This window comes from Apteryx rowi, unplaced genomic scaffold, assembly GCF_003343035.1.
Source record: "Apteryx rowi isolate R43461 unplaced genomic scaffold, aptRow1 scaffold_304, whole genome shotgun sequence".
Lineage (NCBI taxonomy): Eukaryota > Metazoa > Chordata > Aves > Apterygiformes > Apterygidae > Apteryx > Apteryx rowi.
The window spans coordinates 368,994-387,894 of record NW_020449464.1 but is presented as its reverse complement, the minus strand read 5'-3'; the positions used below and the strand labels follow the sequence as shown (position 1 = coordinate 387,894).

The window sequence follows — 18,901 nt, the reverse complement described above, 5'->3', positions numbered from 1 at the left end:
CACCCTAAGATGTCTAATCTGTCATTTAGCTGTTGACCACCGATCAGTAGTTTGTCTGAAGGCCGTTTCTTGAGACTAACAAGTGCAGTATCTCTCCTTTCACACAGGCTGATATACCAAACAGATTTGAGATGAAGCTACACAGAAATAATATTTTTGAGGAGTCCTACAGAAGAATCATGTCTGTGAAGAGACCCGATGTACTAAAAGCCAGGCTCTGGATTGAATTTGAGTCAGAGAAAGGACTTGACTATGGTGGTGTGGCCAGAGAGTGGTTCTTCCTCTTGTCCAAGGAGATGTTTAATCCTTATTACGGTCTCTTTGAATATTCAGCAACGTAAGTCTCCATTAAAATATTTCCATTCATGCGTGGTACACATTAGATTTTGTGGGGGAGACGAAGTTAAATTGGAGAGTAGTTAGTTCATCCTTCATGATACATCAGTATATACTTTTAACCAGTCAAATCTCTGTTCCTTACTATCATTTCTTATTTGCGTTTCAGGGAACCTTTCAAATTGCCACTGAAGTCTCATAAAACATTTTCATTTTTATGACAGTGTTCAACACTGCCTTGCTTGCAGCTTCAGAGGCTGGCAGTCGCGAAGGGAGGGGTGCAGGCAAAAGCGTTTCCTTGTGCCCCCCCTGTAGGCTGTGAAACACCAGCGCTCCCGAATTTCAGAGCTCCGCTGCAGTTCTCTTATGAACCAGCTTCTCAGTTACAGTTCAGTAAATTTACACTGGTGGCCTCAAATGAGTTTGATTGTATTTTCGTCCTATTTTGAAGTCCCTGAGCAATGTATTCGTGTAAATGAGAGCACAGGTCTCTTGCTTAAAGTACATTTATTTTAGTCTGCTCCATGTAACTCCACATCATGTACTTAGCTACAGTAAGGACAGGTTTTTTAATTGCAGGCAATAGTTTTCATATTTTCTTGTCCATACAAAGTTCACTCCTTTCTCTAATAAGTGCTGAATAGGTTGAAAAGTAGACGAGCAAAGGCTGCATAATGAGGAGTTTCCCTTGCTGGTGACTCAGAAAAGACACGTCCTGTTGTTGGAGGGAAACAGCTCACAAAGCATTAATTAGTTCAAAATGCCTGTGCATTAATAGATTTCCCTGTATAAATGTTTGCCTTTTCAACTATTATCCTCACTTATGGATGTATATGTCGCTACAGATATTTTTAAAATAAAGTTATTTTATTTTAGGTTCAATTTGATGGAAAAGTGTAATTTAAATTGTAAAAATTCACACTAGATTGAGACTTGTTATCAGCAGTAAAAATAAAAAAAAATTTACTACAGATGGCATATTTTTACCGATGTTTCTGGGAGAGAACCTAGAAGAAACAATATTTCTTCTAATTCTCCATTGCATAATTTTGATGGAAAAATGAATTTAAAGTTAATTCTGGGAAATATTTGTACACCCAGTGAATAAACATTACATATTATACAGTTACTCATTTAGAGATTACTGTACCGACCATTATACGTCTCATCAATGTTATTTAGCCTGCAAAACATAAAATAGGACTTAGGGATTTTTAGGAATCTCTTACTGTGCTGGAGAATCTGAACTCTGGAGAACTGTCATAGGAACCTGGAAATTACCAGCTTCGATCCCTGTTGCCCCTCCGGGCCGGCATTCATGGGAATGCTGGGCGCAGCCTGGGCCGCGCAGGGACGCGCTGCCGGGGACGGCCAGCGCCGAGACCATGTTCTAGCGTATTCCTAATCTGTGAAGAAGGATTTTTTTTGAAGTAGATGTTTTTCTTATTCATTGAAATACCTCCAGTTTGCTTGTGTACGGTAATGATGAATTTTAAGCCGTGCGCTAACCCACGTGCTCGAGGAGCTGAGGCGGCGCCTCTTGAAGCCCAGTCTTCGCTTGTAAGCTCATGGCTTTGTCTTCCCCATCTTTTTGCCCCGGGTCCCACGTCAGCGCAATTCAGTGATCCTGTAATGGGAGATGTGTTCAGTAAAAATGACCTGTTTAGGGTTTTTTGTGTGTGGTAGGGCAGTATGCGGTGCTGCCTACAGCAGAGTATTATAGAGAGTATTATACTTTTGGAAAAGTAGACAAGAAATGGCTCCAAGCTCCAAGTATTTATTAACATATCTGAGTATCTGGTTATTTAAAGACTTGGCTATTTAGATATTTTTTTTCTTTTCTCCCCCAAAAAGGGACAACTATACACTTCAGATTAATCCTAATTCAGGTCTTTGTAACGAAGATCATCTGTCGTATTTCACATTTATTGGACGGGTTGCTGGTCTGGCAGTATATCATGGGAAGCTATTAGATGGTGAGTTATTACACTTTATGGCTATGTTACTGTTACTAGATTTTTATTAAATAAATCACTTGAGTAATTCATATGCTTTAGTGTGTAGTATTTCAGGAGACAAAGTCTGAGTGCAAGTAATGGAACTGGAACCTCTGGAAATTGCATTCCTACTTTGACTGGTGGCTCTGTCAAAATGACAGTGTCTTGCTCGACAAATACGTTTCATATACAAATATGTTTTGTTCTTTTTTCCACTCCTGCTAACCCCACAGAATCAGCATTGCTAAATGAGCTCTGTCCCTAAAGGAGGTAATTACTAAATCTGCATCAGCCGTTTCTGTGCAAACCAGCTGAAGCCAATGAGGTTGTGTGGGTGTCAGTTACAGGATACTTTCATCTGTGAAATTCTTATGCATTGATTTAATGAGAAAAGAAGATTTCTGCTTAACTTTGAAATCCCAGAATAAGCAAGCACACAGACTTTAGAAGCTGACTATGTTTTATTTAGAGACAGTGCAGCACCACAGCAGCGGCTCCCAGTGGTGCTTTTCCAACATCTCCTTGGAGAGAAGAATGGCAATTTTAAATGGCGCTCTGATGTACTTTGAGCTCGATTCCCCGTCTTTTACGTCTCTCTACCTCAAAGCTGTAACATAACTTACACTGGCATGATTCTTGTAATTGGAAAACTGGGCCTTCTGTGCCTAAATGAAAAACGGGACTGCTGTGTTAACTTGGGCAGTTACAGCGCTGTTGCTGGCAGGAGATTTCTTTCCCACGGGCAAGCTAAGGAACACGATAGTGTGTTATCCTTGAGTAATCGCATCTTTATGTAAAGGTAAAGTGCAGAACAGTGGATGTAATGCTCGTCCCTCTATTTTAGGCTTCTTCATCAGACCTTTTTACAAGATGATGCTGGGGAAACCAATAACTTTGAAAGACATGGAATCAGTGGTAAGATAACACTTGAACCTTATCAGCATTGGCAATTCTGTGAGTGTTTTCTCTGGGGAGGTTTAGAAAAGCCAACAATTCCCGGAAACTGCATGGTGGAAAACACAAGGTTAGAGGTGCGAGAACTTGAGAAAGATACCTACTTATTTTTTTAATACAATTTTTCCTGGCTAGGACAGCAGTTTGAGGACCAGCGCACTAGCAGTGGTTAGGGATGAGGGAGAAGAGAGATGAGTAAGAAACGCGACATAAGGTGCTAATTACGCTTTCAGATTTCCCACTGTGTCAGCTTTCTCCCTGCTGTAAGCAGCGCCATGGACGGTTTCTGCTGCTTTCTGGTTGGTTTCTGCCACGGGAGCAGGCAGAGGCGATGCCAGGCCTTAGCTCTGGCCTGGAGAGTGAGGGGAGTCACCCACAGTGCTGGAAGAGGAAAGTATTCCCAAGTGATGAATAGTTTTCTCCAACACGTACTTGATGAGTGCAGCACAGATTATGCCCTTATTTATGCTCCGGTTTGGTTCCCTGCACTTTCTCCACCTCCACTCCTGCAACGTGAATCGCTGTCGAGTACTTTGGAGTTCAGAGCTCCTCGGGGGAGAAACGAATTGTTTTACCAGGGAGTCATCTCTAACTTCGTATTGTAAAATGAAGGACAAGGATAAATAGGATCGATCCCGCAGATCCCCAGTGTAGACACATGTACTGGTACCAGTACTGTACTGGTACCGTCTATACTCTGCCAGACTGTACATTTCAGGTGTATAGAACAGCTAAATATAAATGGTTTCCATTAAGTTAGCAGAATGATGCTATTTTTGTCGTTTTAACCCTTTGAGACCTGTCCACTTTTTCTGCTGCTGTTGACTTTGCAGAACCTCAGAGCTGCTATTTTTTTTCCACTTCCAACGTCTTCCTCTCTTAGCTCATTACACAAAATAGTTTATCTGGACAGGAACGTCCAGGGTGGCCTCCACGGTGTCTGTGTGGCAGGACTCGGACGTGAGCCGGACCTCGCGCCCCCTGTGCTCCCCGAGACTTGCCGCACCGAGGGTCGGGCGGCTCAGCCCCGGTCCCGGCGCAGAGGCAGGCGGCTCGTGCTCAGGGCAGCCTCGACCCCGCGCGCACATGACGCCTGTCCACGGGGACCTGAGATTCGGGCCCGCAGAACCAGGCTCTGCCTGTCGTTCCTGCAGCTGGGAAACCTTTTCCCCTCAGAATTCTGAGCTTTGCAGTAGGTTTTTCGGTGTTGTCGAAAGCACACTCGGTAGAAGGGGAATAAAACGCAGCTGATTCTTGTTGGTGTTTTAGAGCTTGACAGATTTTCAGTCACGGACATAAACACTGCTTCAGCTGCTAATCTCTGCTCCATCTCCCACTTGCTCTGTCGTAAGCACTAAATTTTGGCAGGTCATTCTTTTGTGAAGCATACGTGGCTAAATAACGTTTTAACTTTATTTTGTAATTAAACTTGTAACTGTTGTGGCTCTTTTGCTTGGAAGTGTTTATTTGTAGCTACATCTACGCTTTTCCTTTTCTTTCCTGGCTCAGTCTTTAATTATGAACCTAACGCAAGACGAAGATACAACCCTTTCAGGAAAGAAAAGCCTTTCAGGAAATTAGAGGGTATCTTGAATTATCTGTGCAGTAAAATGGTACATAAATTTTGTTGAAAAGAACGTATGGTTTTATCTGAGAAGACATTTGCTACCCGATTATTGCACACTGCAGTATACATATATACCAAACATATATGTAGATTCTGATTTACAGTATTGTGTAAGTAACATGATTCCAAGCCAGTTCAGACAAGTTACATAAATAAAAAAAATAGCATCTAAGAAAAATACAAATGAATAAAGCTTTACTGTAGCTGTGCAAATAAATGAGTTCTCATCCTTCCAATCCCTTTGGAGTTCTAGTTTTAGATTTATTTATTTTTTTGCTTATTTTAAAACTAAATTGTACCTTGGATCTTCACGTTTATAAGCATTGTGTAATCGTAATCTGCTGTAGGATAGTGAATACTACAACTCCTTGAAGTGGATCCTGGAAAATGACCCTACAGAGCTGGATCTCATGTTTTGCATAGATGAGGAAAACTTTGGACAGGTATGTGAAAGTTACCCAAAAATCTGTATTTCCATCTTACTGTTGGTTGCTGCCAAAAAGTAGTTGAATGCTGAGCAGTGTCTCGTGGTCTGTGAACTCGATCAGAACCGCTGATGGTTGCTGATTGGAACAGGCAGGCTTAAATCCGAGCCGGGCTTTCTTCCTGCACTGCCTGCGGCTGGAGACGCTAAGGAAGGAAGTTGCGTTCTTGGCAGTGAGCAGTACCGCGTCTTTCTGAAACGCAGTGCTTCAACCTGACTAAAATACTCGCAATAACAGGTAATAAAGAAGGTGTTACCAGTTTTTATTAGAAAGTAGTCTCAACCTGGGACGGTTTGGGGTTCTGTAGGTAGAAGATACTCTGGACAGACAAGATAAGTGCTAGAATTACAGTCAGTGAGTTGCTTTGTTTGGTCTTTAATGTTACACAGTCAGATGATACAACAAAAAGAAGTATGCATATTTTAAAAAGGTGCGCAATCGATGGATGATTCTCTCTGTTACAACCCGAAAGTGTTACATACGCATTTAAAAATTGAGAAATGAGTCAATGGCAATATGATTTATCAGCTGAAGCCATAATTCATATTATCAGTAGAAGCTGTAGCAACAGCTTATGCTACAGTTTGTCCTGGGTTTACAGTCGGCCTTTACAGATTATCCTATTAAACCAAGCTTCAGGGATCTGTATCAATTTCTGTATGGAATAACTTGGGTACAAATAAATGTCCCATGAATAGGTATACATGTTAAATTTTATCTGAGGACCTAAAGGCGAATCAGTCATAGTTTGTTTTATATCAGCTTGGAACTTATTTGCCTACCATAGTCGTTGGGTTTGGGGTTTTTTGTTTTTTGTTTTTCTTACTAGCTGTGGAGCTGTACCATTTTGTGATGCATGCATGCTTTTAATGACAAAACATACTGTATTTTGTATAATGTTGGGAATTTATAATACCTAGATGTGTTTCTTATGTTAATCTGTTTATAAGCATTTAAGTCCTTTTTTATTGTCTTCAGTCTATGTTTAACTCTCAGGCCTAGATCTCTCGACTCCAAGTCCCAGCCTCTGTATTGAGGACCACAGTGTGTTTTTTAAACCAGGCTGCAAAATTTCACAACATAAGCACACAATGTCCTGACAAGAACATTTTGATCCATTTCTCAATGCTTACTACCTTTTTCCTGCATTAACATGGAAACTAATAGAAAATACATGGAAATTACGTGTATTTTCCATTATGTATTACATGGAAAATAACAAGAACAATAAAGTCACAGGAAGAAACGTTCTTGTAATGCACTGGATTGTTCGTTGGTCAATTTTTATTACTTTCTATTCTGTAATGATTTAACTTCAAATTATTCATAGTGAATTGTCTTTTACTGTCAGCTTTCATTTCTGCTGGCAGAAGTTTGTTCTCTGACTTCAGGTCAGTCAACTCACTGGAAATGTTTCTTGCTCTTCCAACTCTTTAAAGTTTCTAATAGCTAATTTTGTTATTGCCAGCAATGATCTTGATTTAATTTACAATAGATGCATATGATTACAAAACCATTAATCTTTTAGACTTCATTCTTCAGCAGTTCAACTCTGTATAAGCAGTGAGTACGTCCTCACTAAAGAGCGACGCATCATAATAACAAAAAAGAAAATTGCAGACTCTGGCAGAGGGTCTGTCCTTCCACTGTCGGGGAAGCTTTGCAAACTGCCTTTATAAACAGCTACAGGTTGAAACTCCCTGATTTATTTCTTAGTCTATCTTCTTGTCATTAAATCTTTCTAAGCGTTGTTCTCACGGGATTTATAATTTCTTCTGTCTCGAACATAATATGTGTGGGTTGTTTTTTAACGCTCCCTTGGTACAGTTATAACAACAGTACCTGAAGCAATCTTTCTATGTCCTCTTTAGAGAAATGGATTGTTCTTTGGAAATAAATGCATCAAAAAATGTCTTAGTTACTGTTTTCAACATTTCTTCTCACCTTCTTGCCTGTAGAGTCCTCCTCCATCATATGGCAGGTATATCTAAATTTTGGAGAGTAAAGTCTTTGTTAATCTAGGGATCCACAAAACGGATCAATCCTCTGTTAATCTAGGAACGACACAATGCTCCAGCAGCAGCACAAGTTCCAGTTCTGTACTCTGGTTATTGAAGCTGGAGGGACCTCTGGTGCGCAAAGGACTTCCGCGTGCTTGTCCAGTGCCCATCTCACTGACAGAAATGTCACTTCTGTTCTAATTATTTTAATGCAGATTTCAGGGGCTGCGCTGACAACAGAGTCCCCCAGTATCTCAGCGGGACATGACAGTTTTAGGTAGCTTTACAGCAGCAGTAATGAATGAATTTTTAGTTCTCCTGACTAACTCCTGTTTTAACTTATATATAAGCTCACTAAAATTACAAATTCCAGCAGTGGTAGATATAATAGATACAGTCTTCTGGTGAGATGCAAAATTGGCACATGACAAACTTTACCCAGCAAAAGCCTGAAGAAGCCCAGCAGTACAAGGACAGGATCTGATGCAGTGAGGAGGAGACTGTCTCGCTAGAGGCTTCTTGTCAGCCACAATGCAGATAAGAGGTTTTCCAGCAATTCAGAAGCTGTAGAATATGGCAAATACTGGCTACTCAATACAGCATCAGCTGCTTCTGCTTGCGCCACCAGCCACTGCCAGCGCTCTGGGAACTACTAGAAGTCGAGAGATGTTGCCTTACCTGCTGCTAAAACTACTGAAACTGGATAGAAGTGCCCTCGGGAAAAGCGTTTAAGAGATTGACCTGCTTTCACAAGGACATGGGGACACAAGACTGAGATGTCTGCATTGCTCTTAGCTTCAGTATTTCCTTATGCTTCATTTATTACCCAAACGTTTTCTGGAGTTAGGAAAAAAAAAAATCTAATGACACTTTTCTTGTTACTACCCTTCCTTTCTTAATAACCAACAAAAGGGTTTTGATAGCTCTTACTATTCAGTAAGAAATTACATACAAAGAAGTATGCAGTAGATATTTTAAAGATGTACAGGATGGAGAGTATTCTTCAAAAAGTAGAGAAAGGAAAGGTCTTTGTCTGTTATCTTAATGGCTCTGAAATAAAAAAAGCCCAAAAAAATCCAAAAGCCCAAAATCCTTCTGCCATCTGTGTGCACCATCATGTCTGTAACCTTAATAGCTTTATCCTATTTAATCTTGAAAGTACAGCAACCCTTTTACTTCTTAGTTCTGGACTGTCATCTCCGATCTTTGTGGAACTACAAAACCAGATATGTTTCAGAGGTGTGCAGGTTCCGTTTTAATAGCTTTTTCTTAATAGTCCTTTATTTTTTTTCCACACAATAACATGCATATTTATCCAAATAGACCTACTGTTCTGTTTTTCTGTTTGTTGGAGCATTCAGTGTTAATCCAGCCCTGCAAAGGGCTTTCCAGCCACCTTCTTTGACAGCTCCCTGTATTATATTAGTTAATGAGTTTACTATCTTACCTTTGCCCAACCATAACATCCAATTTAATCATGCTGAGATTAGTAACAGCTTGAAAAAGGCTTTGTTGAATTTGGGGGCATAGTCACGTCTTGGTTGCTGCTGGCAGAACCACGCTTTCAAACTGGTGGTGCAAGTTGAACGGAACAGAGCAGCAACATGACAACAACAAAATAGCTGGTTTTCCTTTTCTCCTACCCGAATGAGCATTCTGCATCCTGCATGAACAGGGAATCCAATCTTGGGCCTGCGCTGTATGTTGACACCAGATCTGCATTCAGAAAAATGCCTCTTCATAGCTGCTGCTGTGGAGCATATGGTTTGGCAGCTCTCTTGTGGGCGCACAAAAAAAAGCCACCAACTTTCATGGTTGCCGTGGCTTTCATGGTACCTATCCAGCATTAATTCTGTTGAATTCTTGCTGATAAATTACTTTCTTCAGAAATTAATGTATTGTTTGAAATTGCTGTACTTCCTTGTGAACTGTTATGAATTTGTTTTTTTTCAGTCTTACACTCTATGGTGACCAATCTATAAGATTTTGCCATTTTATAACCTATAATCTGTGTTTTCATTACCCAAGTGAACCTGCTGTTAAGGACTAAAAGTTTGGTATTGAATGGTTTGTCTGTTCACTAGCTAATGAGTATGACACAGACTTCATTCTTAGGAGTGATCATAGAATAATTTGTTCTTAATGATGCCATCTTTAAATGTGGAATATCTTGATGTCTCTAGCTCTTATGGAATAATAATATTGTGATGATACTTTTAAAACACTGCTCAATAATAGTGGATTTCATGAGAAATAAGTCTGAAGTAATGTCGTTTGTTTTGTTTTGTTTTTTTCTTTTGAAATACAGACGTATCAAGTTGACTTGAAGCCAAATGGGTCAGAAATCATGGTAACAAATGAAAACAAAAGGGAATACATTGAGTACGTATATATTTATGGAATTTATCCAGAGTGTAACAAAGCACAGTTGTGCTCGTCTCAAATGTAAACTACCGCGGTTATTGCAGTGTGCAGCACAACAGATCATCAGTGAGAAGAAAAGCCTTTATTAACATAGTTTGTTTGCATACTAATGCTTAGCAAGTTTGCATGTTAGCATTAATTGTTCTATAAATTACACTAATGGAGGTAGAGCATGACATGCAATGCGAAACACAGTATTTTCGTGGCGTATTGTCATGAGGAACATTCAGGAAGGGGTGGAATTGCTCTGAGCGAATTACTCACTCCAGACTCCCTTTATAGTTGGTGAAAAGAAATGGCACATCTTGGATGCAGTAGCTATAATGTTAAACTAGACATACAAATTTCACCGAATTTCATGCCTTTTACTGTCTATTGACTAAATGCCATGGGCAACTAGCTCTGCTTCGTAAACCTCCAGGGTAGCGGTGACTTTCCACCATGGGATTTGCAGTTTTGCATGACGGACTGCAAGGTCACAGAATACAAATCGAGTCCGGACCTGAACACTAGACTGGCTAAAGAGGAGGAGTGGAAATAGGGTAGCGATTTATGAAATTAACATTTGCTTGCCGTTTTGATTGTCATTCACGGAAGGGCTCAGGAGATCTGTACGTGTTCAAGTATTTTTCTCCTAAGAGAAAAAATGTGTACTTGTTTGTTAGTCTCATTTGCAGTGTTGTAGTACATGACCTGACTGTAATGGGGAACAGTAAGAATTTTCTGCTTTTATGAATTCTTTTCTGCTATTACTTTGATGGCAAGGAACATGTTTATGCTGTCAAATCTTTAGTTTTTCAGGCATATCAGTTGTATTTGCAGAGGCAAAATATTAGATGACATAAACATTTCTTACCTCCATCTTCTCAATACAGTGCAGTAAAGCTCTTTGAAAATGTGCAGTTCAAGATGCATAACTGAATTACGCGTACATCTAGATACTTCCTGCATGGCTAGCCACAATATTGTTTTATATCTTTAAAATCAACAGTTTGTTTGCATTCTCTCATTTGGAAATGACTTATGTAAATCAAAATTCTTCATAGAATTTTTCCCTGGAATTCCCTTATGATAGCACTATTCTAGTTGGTATGCTAAAAAAACAAAACAAAACACTACAGGTGTAGTCACAAGGGTAAATTTACTTCTGCTTCTTTGTCTTCCCATAACACCCAAATGGTGCGTTCTCGTGTGTATGTAGTACACGTGGTATAGTGTGGATACTGAATGAAGAATCACTGTCTAACAAAAATTTGATATTTCATTTACATTTTTTATTAATATGTAATATTTATTGCAGGAAAGAATGAAAACATAAACTGAATAAATAGCTACTAATTAAAAATACATATTTTATATTATTTCTTTAAGCATTGTGAGTGACCATCAAATGAACACTATYCAATGCTGTAATGCCATTTTTGAACATTCCAGTTTGCATATACATTGTCCAGTATAAGAACAAAAGTAGAATAAATTAATTGAACAGTTTGTTTTTTCTGAAATCCCCTACATAGTCAGGAAACGTGCTTCTCCAGAGCGTGGCCCAAAGCTCCTCCGTTAAGATGAGCCCCAAGCTGCTTTCTAGAGTGGCCATCATCCCGTCATCTTTCTCTGCTAGGTGCACAGACTAGATCCGTGATTGTGGTACCAGTGCCACTATCAAAAATTGGCCAAATTTAAACAGGCTGTTTATGTTTAGTTTTAGGCTTCCTCAGTTTTTCTGCCTACCAGAATATAAAATAACCAATTCAACAAACACTTGCTGCCATTTCTAATAAGAACCTCCTCAAAGTGATGGGCAAACATTATAATTGTAATATTCATACAAATTAGGCATGCAACTTGCTTGAGTAGGAAAGTAGCTGGATTTCTAAAGCATTAACCTAGGACCCGTAAGGTATTTGTGCAGTGGGTGGTTAGCACTGAAACACAAGCAGTTTCTGTCGATACTGCAGTTTTTATTCATCTATCTGTTTGTCTGTTTATTGACAGACTGTCCCCAAATTTTGCAGACAACTTTGGGCATTGTTAGTTACCCAGAGCTTTGGGGGAATAAAATGTCTAGTTATTTAGGTACCTAATATTAACAGAAAATACAACATCCGGGGTCTAAATTACAGCCTTATTTATAAAGAAATCAAGAATTTCTAGGCTGTTTCAGTCCACAAGCAAGCCATTTTACCATGTTCATCTTTGAGTTAATATCCATAGGAACAAAAAGATTATGGCATGTCATCTGCTAGTGTTACATCAAAACTTTTTAGTGATAAAGAAAGGTCATATCTAAAAAAAAAAAGTTGAATTATATGTGCAGAGTTTTAATGTCACATGCTAAAGGGAAAATATTCATTGCTAAACTTCTTTATACTAGTCAGTGATTTTTTCTCAACAATCTGAAAAGTCACGCAGGATAAATTTGAACCATTAAGAAAAGGCTGTTCATTTTCATTCACAGACAGGAAAACTTCAGCAGGAATTGGAGGGATTTTTCCCTTCCCAACTTCTGTTTRCTTAACATCAGAGTATGAGGGGAGATAACTGAAAATATGAGGGTAGTTAAAATCTCTAAACAACTTGTTTTCAGTCTTCTAATAAATGTGTTTGTTTCTCTGCTCCAGCCTCGTCATCCAGTGGAGATTTGTAAATAGAGTTCAAAAGCAAATGAATGCTTTTTTGGAGGTAAGGTTCTCTTAGCTGCTGCTTTTCACCCCCAAAATCTTTTAAGTGTATGGATATTTTTTTGAGAGTCCAGAGTCATGGGGGGTTTTTTATGCAGACTTCTTATACATCTGTGTCTGGACTGAGGGAGTGGGGAGCTTTGGATGATTGCACGAGCTCTATAATGCTTATGTTTTATGGTTTTGTATTTTTCTCTTCATATGGTCATTCTCTTTCAAATTTAAATTACTTGAGCTTGAAATCATTTAGTGATTAATTTTTAAATTGGAGATTCATAATACTTTCACAACTGTATATTTCATTTACTTACCTTCCCTGAAGTCAAAGATCTTGTTAAATAAAAATATAATTTTAAATGGTATGAGGATTTTAACTTTGCTTTGCTCTCTTTTAGGGGTTCACAGAACTTCTTCCTATTGATCTGATAAAAATTTTTGATGAAAATGAGCTAGAGGTGAGTATGTTTAATTGCCTTCTAGAGACAACAGATCAGTAATGCTTCTTGCAAATCGATGCATTATATTCTGGATTCACTGAATTGTAACTGAATTGGGAGGCAAAGATGCTTTACTTATGGTGGGAAATGAGGATTTTCTTCCTCTAATTAATGAATTTATTTAGTAAATAAAAAGCACAAAAATATTAATTATTCAGTGAGGCAGTTGAGTATGTGTAAAGGAGCTTGCTGAATTAATGCCATTATGCCTACATTGGCCATATGTGTTTTGAGCAAAATGCTACAAAAGATGCTGTCGCATAACACTTACGTTGTACAGTCTTTCGCCAGTAAGGTGAAACACGGAGACTCCTCCTGAAGAGAAGCCCATCCACCTCTCTTTGTGTTTGCGCCGCTTAGCTGTTTAAAAGGGCAAACAGAGGGAGAGGGTAACAGGTTTTTCTGTTAGCGTGCCCAGGAGGCCGCAAAACCATCTTCGATTAACACCCTGACAATTTTTCCCGTCTGTAGTTACTGATGTGCGGCCTTGGAGATGTTGATGTTAATGACTGGAGACAACACACAATCTACAAAAACGGTTACTGCCCAAATCATCCTGTGATCCAGTGGTTCTGGAAGGTAATGCTGCTTACCACGTTTGGCTTCTCTGTGTTTCTGAAAAAGTCGGAGGCACCTCGCTGTGTTGTGGAGCCTGTAATGAAGTCTGTGTGTTTTCTTCGCGAGCGCTGCTGAAGAGTACGTTTCTCCATGCAGGAAGCGGCAGTGGTGCTACTCGTTAGCCGCTGTGCTAGAAATAGACCCAAGCTATGAAGTCTGGATCTTTGGTTTTATCTAAAATGGCTTGAAGTACTTGTGAAGTAACATATTTTTATGAGAAGCATATGTTCACAAAAAAACTACTAAAATACTTTTTCACATAATAGCAATAGATTTCTACTTTTCAAAGGGGTGGCTATTTTTCTTAAAATTATGTGAATCTTGCAGCTTAGTACGTACTATTCAAAGTTAATTTCCAGGTTTCTTATGTCATTTTCATGACCATGTATGGTATAAATGAAGAATATGTACTTGTACTAGCAATCACCATGCCACAATAGCACGAAGTTTCACTAATCCAGATGGCGAGATGGTCCCAAAAGTTTTGACTCTGAGGTCCTCGTATAGTATAACCCTGATCTGGGTTTTTTTGAACCTTTGGACCGCTTTTCTGATCTTCAGGGTATTTCTGTCGTCTTCTGCATTTCTCTACTCGCTCTGTTCGGCACGTTTATAAACATAACGCATCTGTTGTGCACCTGCCTCCTGGCAGATGAGGGTCCCTGGCTGTGCAAAGGAGACGCTCCTCACGGAGACGAGTCAYGTCCGTGGTGCTCAGCTGCTGCGGTGCAGCGTCTCTTCCTCGGTTTCGGCCCGATGGCAGGAGGAAAGGATGCTCCTTGTTTAACCATAGAAAGCTTGGCATGCTGCCCGTATGACATCTTTCAAAGTCATATGTCTAGTTCTTGCACTCTAATACAAATATAATTTACTCAGTTTTGGTTTGTTTTTTTTAACGATGGCATCTACAGTTATATTGGCGAGAAGGCAGTGACGCTGTGTCTGTTTGTCCATAGGCTGTTTTACTGATGGATGCCGAAAAACGGATTCGATTACTGCAGTTTGTTACTGGGACGTCACGCGTGCCTATGAATGGATTTGCTGAACTTTATGGTGAGCTTCTTTCCGTTGCCCGGATCATTTTCCGTTCTGGAAGGGCTGCAGGAACAGGCTCACAGCACATCAAGGAGAAACCCTGGGCACTGCTGGAGTGCAGAAATAGCCAAGCTCTGACCCCAGCTGAAGCTTTCTCCTTCCTGATGCCATGAGCAGTGGAGAATTTGGGGGGGCACCTAAAGAGGGAGTACAGTTTTGGACACCGCAGGTATTAGCTAGGCATTTTCCTTGCCCAGGGATGGATCAGCTTCCACTAAGCAAATTTTGACTGTCAACAGGAATACTACTCATGACRTATGAGGAAGAGGAGGTTGTGTTCTTACCAAGCACATTAATGTTTCAACGTTAATGTCTGAACTTACTTCTTTGGAATTTTACAGCATCTCTATGCAAAGGTAGCTCAAAGAACTTAACAAACTAATTGGATGTGGAAATAAGTAACAATATTTCTGTGTGCTTTAATGTAATTTTGACTTCAGAGAGTTTGTACCAGCTAATTTGTACCAACTGAAAATATAATTTGTGCAAATATTTAATTCTGAAAATAACATTTAGGCAGTCTCTGTAGTGTCCAGTAATTTAAATTTCATGTGTGTTTCATTTTCAACCAGGTTCAAACGGTCCTCAGCTGTTTACAATAGAGCAATGGGGAAGTCCTGATAAACTGCCCAGAGCTCACACATGGTAAGTCATAAAGCCATAAAATTAGAGCCTTTTACTCTCCTCATGTTCCCTTTCTCATTTTCAGTGATTTTTTTCTCCTCTTCCTGGTAAGTGGTTCAGTGAACTCAGAAAAGTCTGACTGAACAAAGCACAGCCACAGAATGGTCGTCTTGCCATAAAAAACACCATTCTGTAGAATAAAAACCTTTATTAAGGAAAAACAAAAACAAAAATGTTCCAAAACCACCCCACCCTCTTCACTTTTCAATTATTCTTTAGATTTTACAGGACCTTTTCAAAATCTTCTTTTGGGTGTTTATTCCTATTCTTTTTCTCCCCCAGAGGGTAGAAAGCCTGTCCTGTAAATTCAGAACATCTCTGCTGAGTCTTTGAAAACATTTCAGCTTTGTCAGAAGGCTGTTTCCTATCAGCTGAATATGCTTTTTCTTTTTTTTCTTTTTTCCTTTTCTAAGCAGGTTTTAACAAATTCCCACATTCAGTTCCGAAAAGAAAGAAGGAAGATGGTTATTTCTGAAAACCCATTTTGAAAACACAAGCATTTAGCTAGGTTTGCAAAGGACACTGTAGGAGATTTCCCCCACTTGGACAATAAGATATATCCTCTATTGAGGCCTCCAAATTATTTAACCTTTTCTGTTTCTTTAAAATTATGTACCTTTTTTATTATTAAATTATTCTTTTCCTTCTAAATTTCAGCTTTAATCGCCTAGACTTACCTCTTTATGAATCTTTTGAAGATTTACGAGAGAAGCTACTTATGGCAGTTGAAAATGCTCAAGGATTTGAAGGAGTGGATTAAAACGGCTACTTTTTTYCCCCCCCCTTCAAGCAAGTTCTGCTTGCACTTTTGCATTTGCAAACGGACTCTGAGTGACTATGGCAGAACAGTTGCACAATGTTGGTTCATGGAGCAAACACTTCTACAGTGCAGTTGCCTAAATTCAGAAGTTTGAACTATAATCTGTGGATTGTTTTTCTGACACTTCCACAGCAAATTACCACCTGGTTAACATGTACTCTGATTACATTTCAGCAAGACTTGTTCTATTTATGTTGTGCCTCTGTAGGCAAAGCCCTTAATAAATATTTTACATAATTTCTAATGACAATGAATGGAATTAATCATTTTACAGGTATAGTATTACAACTCATGTTTACTTTTTAATTGATTTAGACATTTTCAGATTTTATTTCATTACAATTAAATATCATATACTTGGAAAAATGAGCATTTTTCTTACATGAATTTCATACCAGACTTGATGCCAGTGTCATTTTTTCAAAGCGCATTTTGAGCCTCGTGTTCCCAAACCATTAAAGAAAACAGGAGAAAGCTATGTTGGAAGTTTTCTGTTCATGGGCTGTATCAAGAGCAACTCTAAAAACCTTTTCACTGAGCACATAAATATTTTTCTGTATCCAGAAGTAAGGATTGGATGTTGCTTTTTTGTATAGATCAATAGAATAGTTAAAAGTCAAGAGAGAATCATAACATAGCATGCCAAATCTCATGTTCAGTAAAGAAATTGCCTCATTATTCCTTGGTAATATTTACATGTACTATAAAACATTTTGGGGTAGGGTTGGCATTAATGATTTTAGGAAAATATGCTTAACCCTGTCATTATCTTTGTACAGTGATTCTTTTATTATCCTTTCCTCTTTACTGTTTGCAATGGAGGCATTTTGAATGAAACCTGACACTGCGTGATTTGGCACTATGGAAAACAGATCTGTTTTGTCTCCTATTTGTATGCATTTGCTAATGATAACTAAATAACTATTTTTTGTTTGTTTCTAACTGCACCAACTCTAAAGGCACTTTATGTAACACATGGAAGTCATATCTGTTTTTTATCATGAACATTAATGTGATTATATTCCTTCTCACTGCACATGTCTTTCTGGTGCAATATCTATCAATTGTGAATTTGGCTGCTGCTGATGTATAAAAGAAAAAAAACAGATGTAGAGCTGAGCCTGCAGACATGTTCTCACCAGTTGTTTTTGTGATTTTTTACTTAATCACAAAGATTTATTTAATATACACTGCTATCTAATCAGTTTTGTTACTATGACATGTTGCATGCTTAAACTATAATGTCTGAGTTGCATCTGTTGTGTGATGGATTAAAAGTGAAAGATTTGCGTTTGATCCACTGAAGTTAAATGGTTACCATACGACCAGGAGTAGGTTTGAGCGTATGGCTTTAGCAATTTGATCATGTTCTGTTTTGTAAGTTTTGCCCATATACTTACTGTGTATAGGGTTGTGTCCCCCTGCCCCGAGAATCCATTTAGCGCTTACCAGGCAAGATACCACATGCCAAAACAGAAAATTTCACCTCATTGCCAACAGCTTTGTTACCTGCTCTTTTCCCCCCCATGACAGCTGTACTGCTGCTGATGAGTGGCAGAGTCCTTGATGGCAGAAACTTTCATATGTAAATACTTTAGCTACAAAGGCTACTGGAAGAAAACTTAATGGTGGTAACATTCAGCAAATGTTTGTGTCTTAGCAAAAACTTTGGAGAGCTAACAGGTACAAGGAGAAGTTTTTTTTTTATTTGAAGACAGGTTAGGATTCTTTTTTTTTTATATGAAATGTGGTTTCTGACATTTTTGCATTTGGTGAGCAGAAAAGCTTAAACATGAGAAAGTAGTGGACTAGGGCAGCACTATACTGATGATTTGGCTAATGGGAAGGGGTGTGAGGGAGGGGGGAGAGAACAAGTTAAATCCAGTTATTTACACTGTCTTTCTATATGTTAAGCATTGCCTCGTTATAGCATGGGCTCCTCTAGGGAAGTGTCATACTCCAGAATCTTTTTTTTTTTTTCTTTCTAAATCTCTTTACGTGAAGGATCTTTTATGTCGTTGGACGTTACGTTCATGTCCAGTGCCATGTATCAGAACCTTAGGAATTCCTGAGATTTTTTGCTATGGAATTGAAATACACTCTCATGTATAAGCAGAGGATGTGATCTTGCAGTAGTTAAGTTGGGGTGGAACCAGAAGTCAGGTTGTGTTTTGAATCCGATATTCCTCTTATGATCTTGGTTTAGTCCCTTCCCTCATCCTCAAATTCTAAAACAGGGTTTACTAATACTTATTTACAGCAAAGTCCTTTCAGACAATAGATGCTAATAGTTATCAAGAATTACATGGTGACATCAGACTAGAAAGAGCTTTTTTTGTTGTTGGGGGTCATTTATGTTTGTGGGTTTCTAYAGAAAATTTAGAGTGAATTAGCCTAACATCTTTGAGATCCACTTGTCTACACAAACTGACAGACACTCCAGAGAATTCACTAGGTATTACAGTAGTGAGTGAATTGCAATGTAGGAAGCCTAACTAACTGATGTGTGGTTGCATTGGTTTAGTTTGAGAGAGGAGATTTTTCATTTTTTGGGAAGAAGTTTAGCATTACAAAGAAAGCCCTTGAGTCCCTCAAGGTATGCCATTAATGTGTGGTAGTTTTGATTGCACCATGTGAAATGATCTGAACTAACTCAGGCAACAGTGTCAATGAAATCTAATAT

General features: G+C 38.8%; 1 protein-coding gene across 2 annotated transcripts in view; it reads left to right on the top strand.

Moving 5' to 3' along the window:
* Positions 1-17,558, top strand: part of NEDD4L (neural precursor cell expressed, developmentally down-regulated 4-like, E3 ubiquitin protein ligase) — a 160,811-nt gene extending 143,253 nt beyond the window's left edge. For both annotated transcript variants that reach the window (XM_026070140.1, XM_026070141.1), the window contains 11 exons: positions 108-337; positions 2,191-2,312; positions 3,178-3,248; positions 5,262-5,357; positions 9,708-9,781; positions 12,445-12,505; positions 12,900-12,959; positions 13,473-13,580; positions 14,576-14,672; positions 15,287-15,359; positions 16,056-17,558. In XM_026070140.1, the coding sequence (XP_025925925.1) occupies positions 108-337; positions 2,191-2,312; positions 3,178-3,248; positions 5,262-5,357; positions 9,708-9,781; positions 12,445-12,505; positions 12,900-12,959; positions 13,473-13,580; positions 14,576-14,672; positions 15,287-15,359; positions 16,056-16,158 (1,095 nt within the window). In that variant the 3' untranslated portion in view covers positions 16,159-17,558. The remainder of the gene's footprint in view (positions 1-107; positions 338-2,190; positions 2,313-3,177; positions 3,249-5,261; positions 5,358-9,707; positions 9,782-12,444; positions 12,506-12,899; positions 12,960-13,472; positions 13,581-14,575; positions 14,673-15,286; positions 15,360-16,055) is intronic.
* Positions 17,559-18,901: the final 1,343 nt, after the last annotated feature.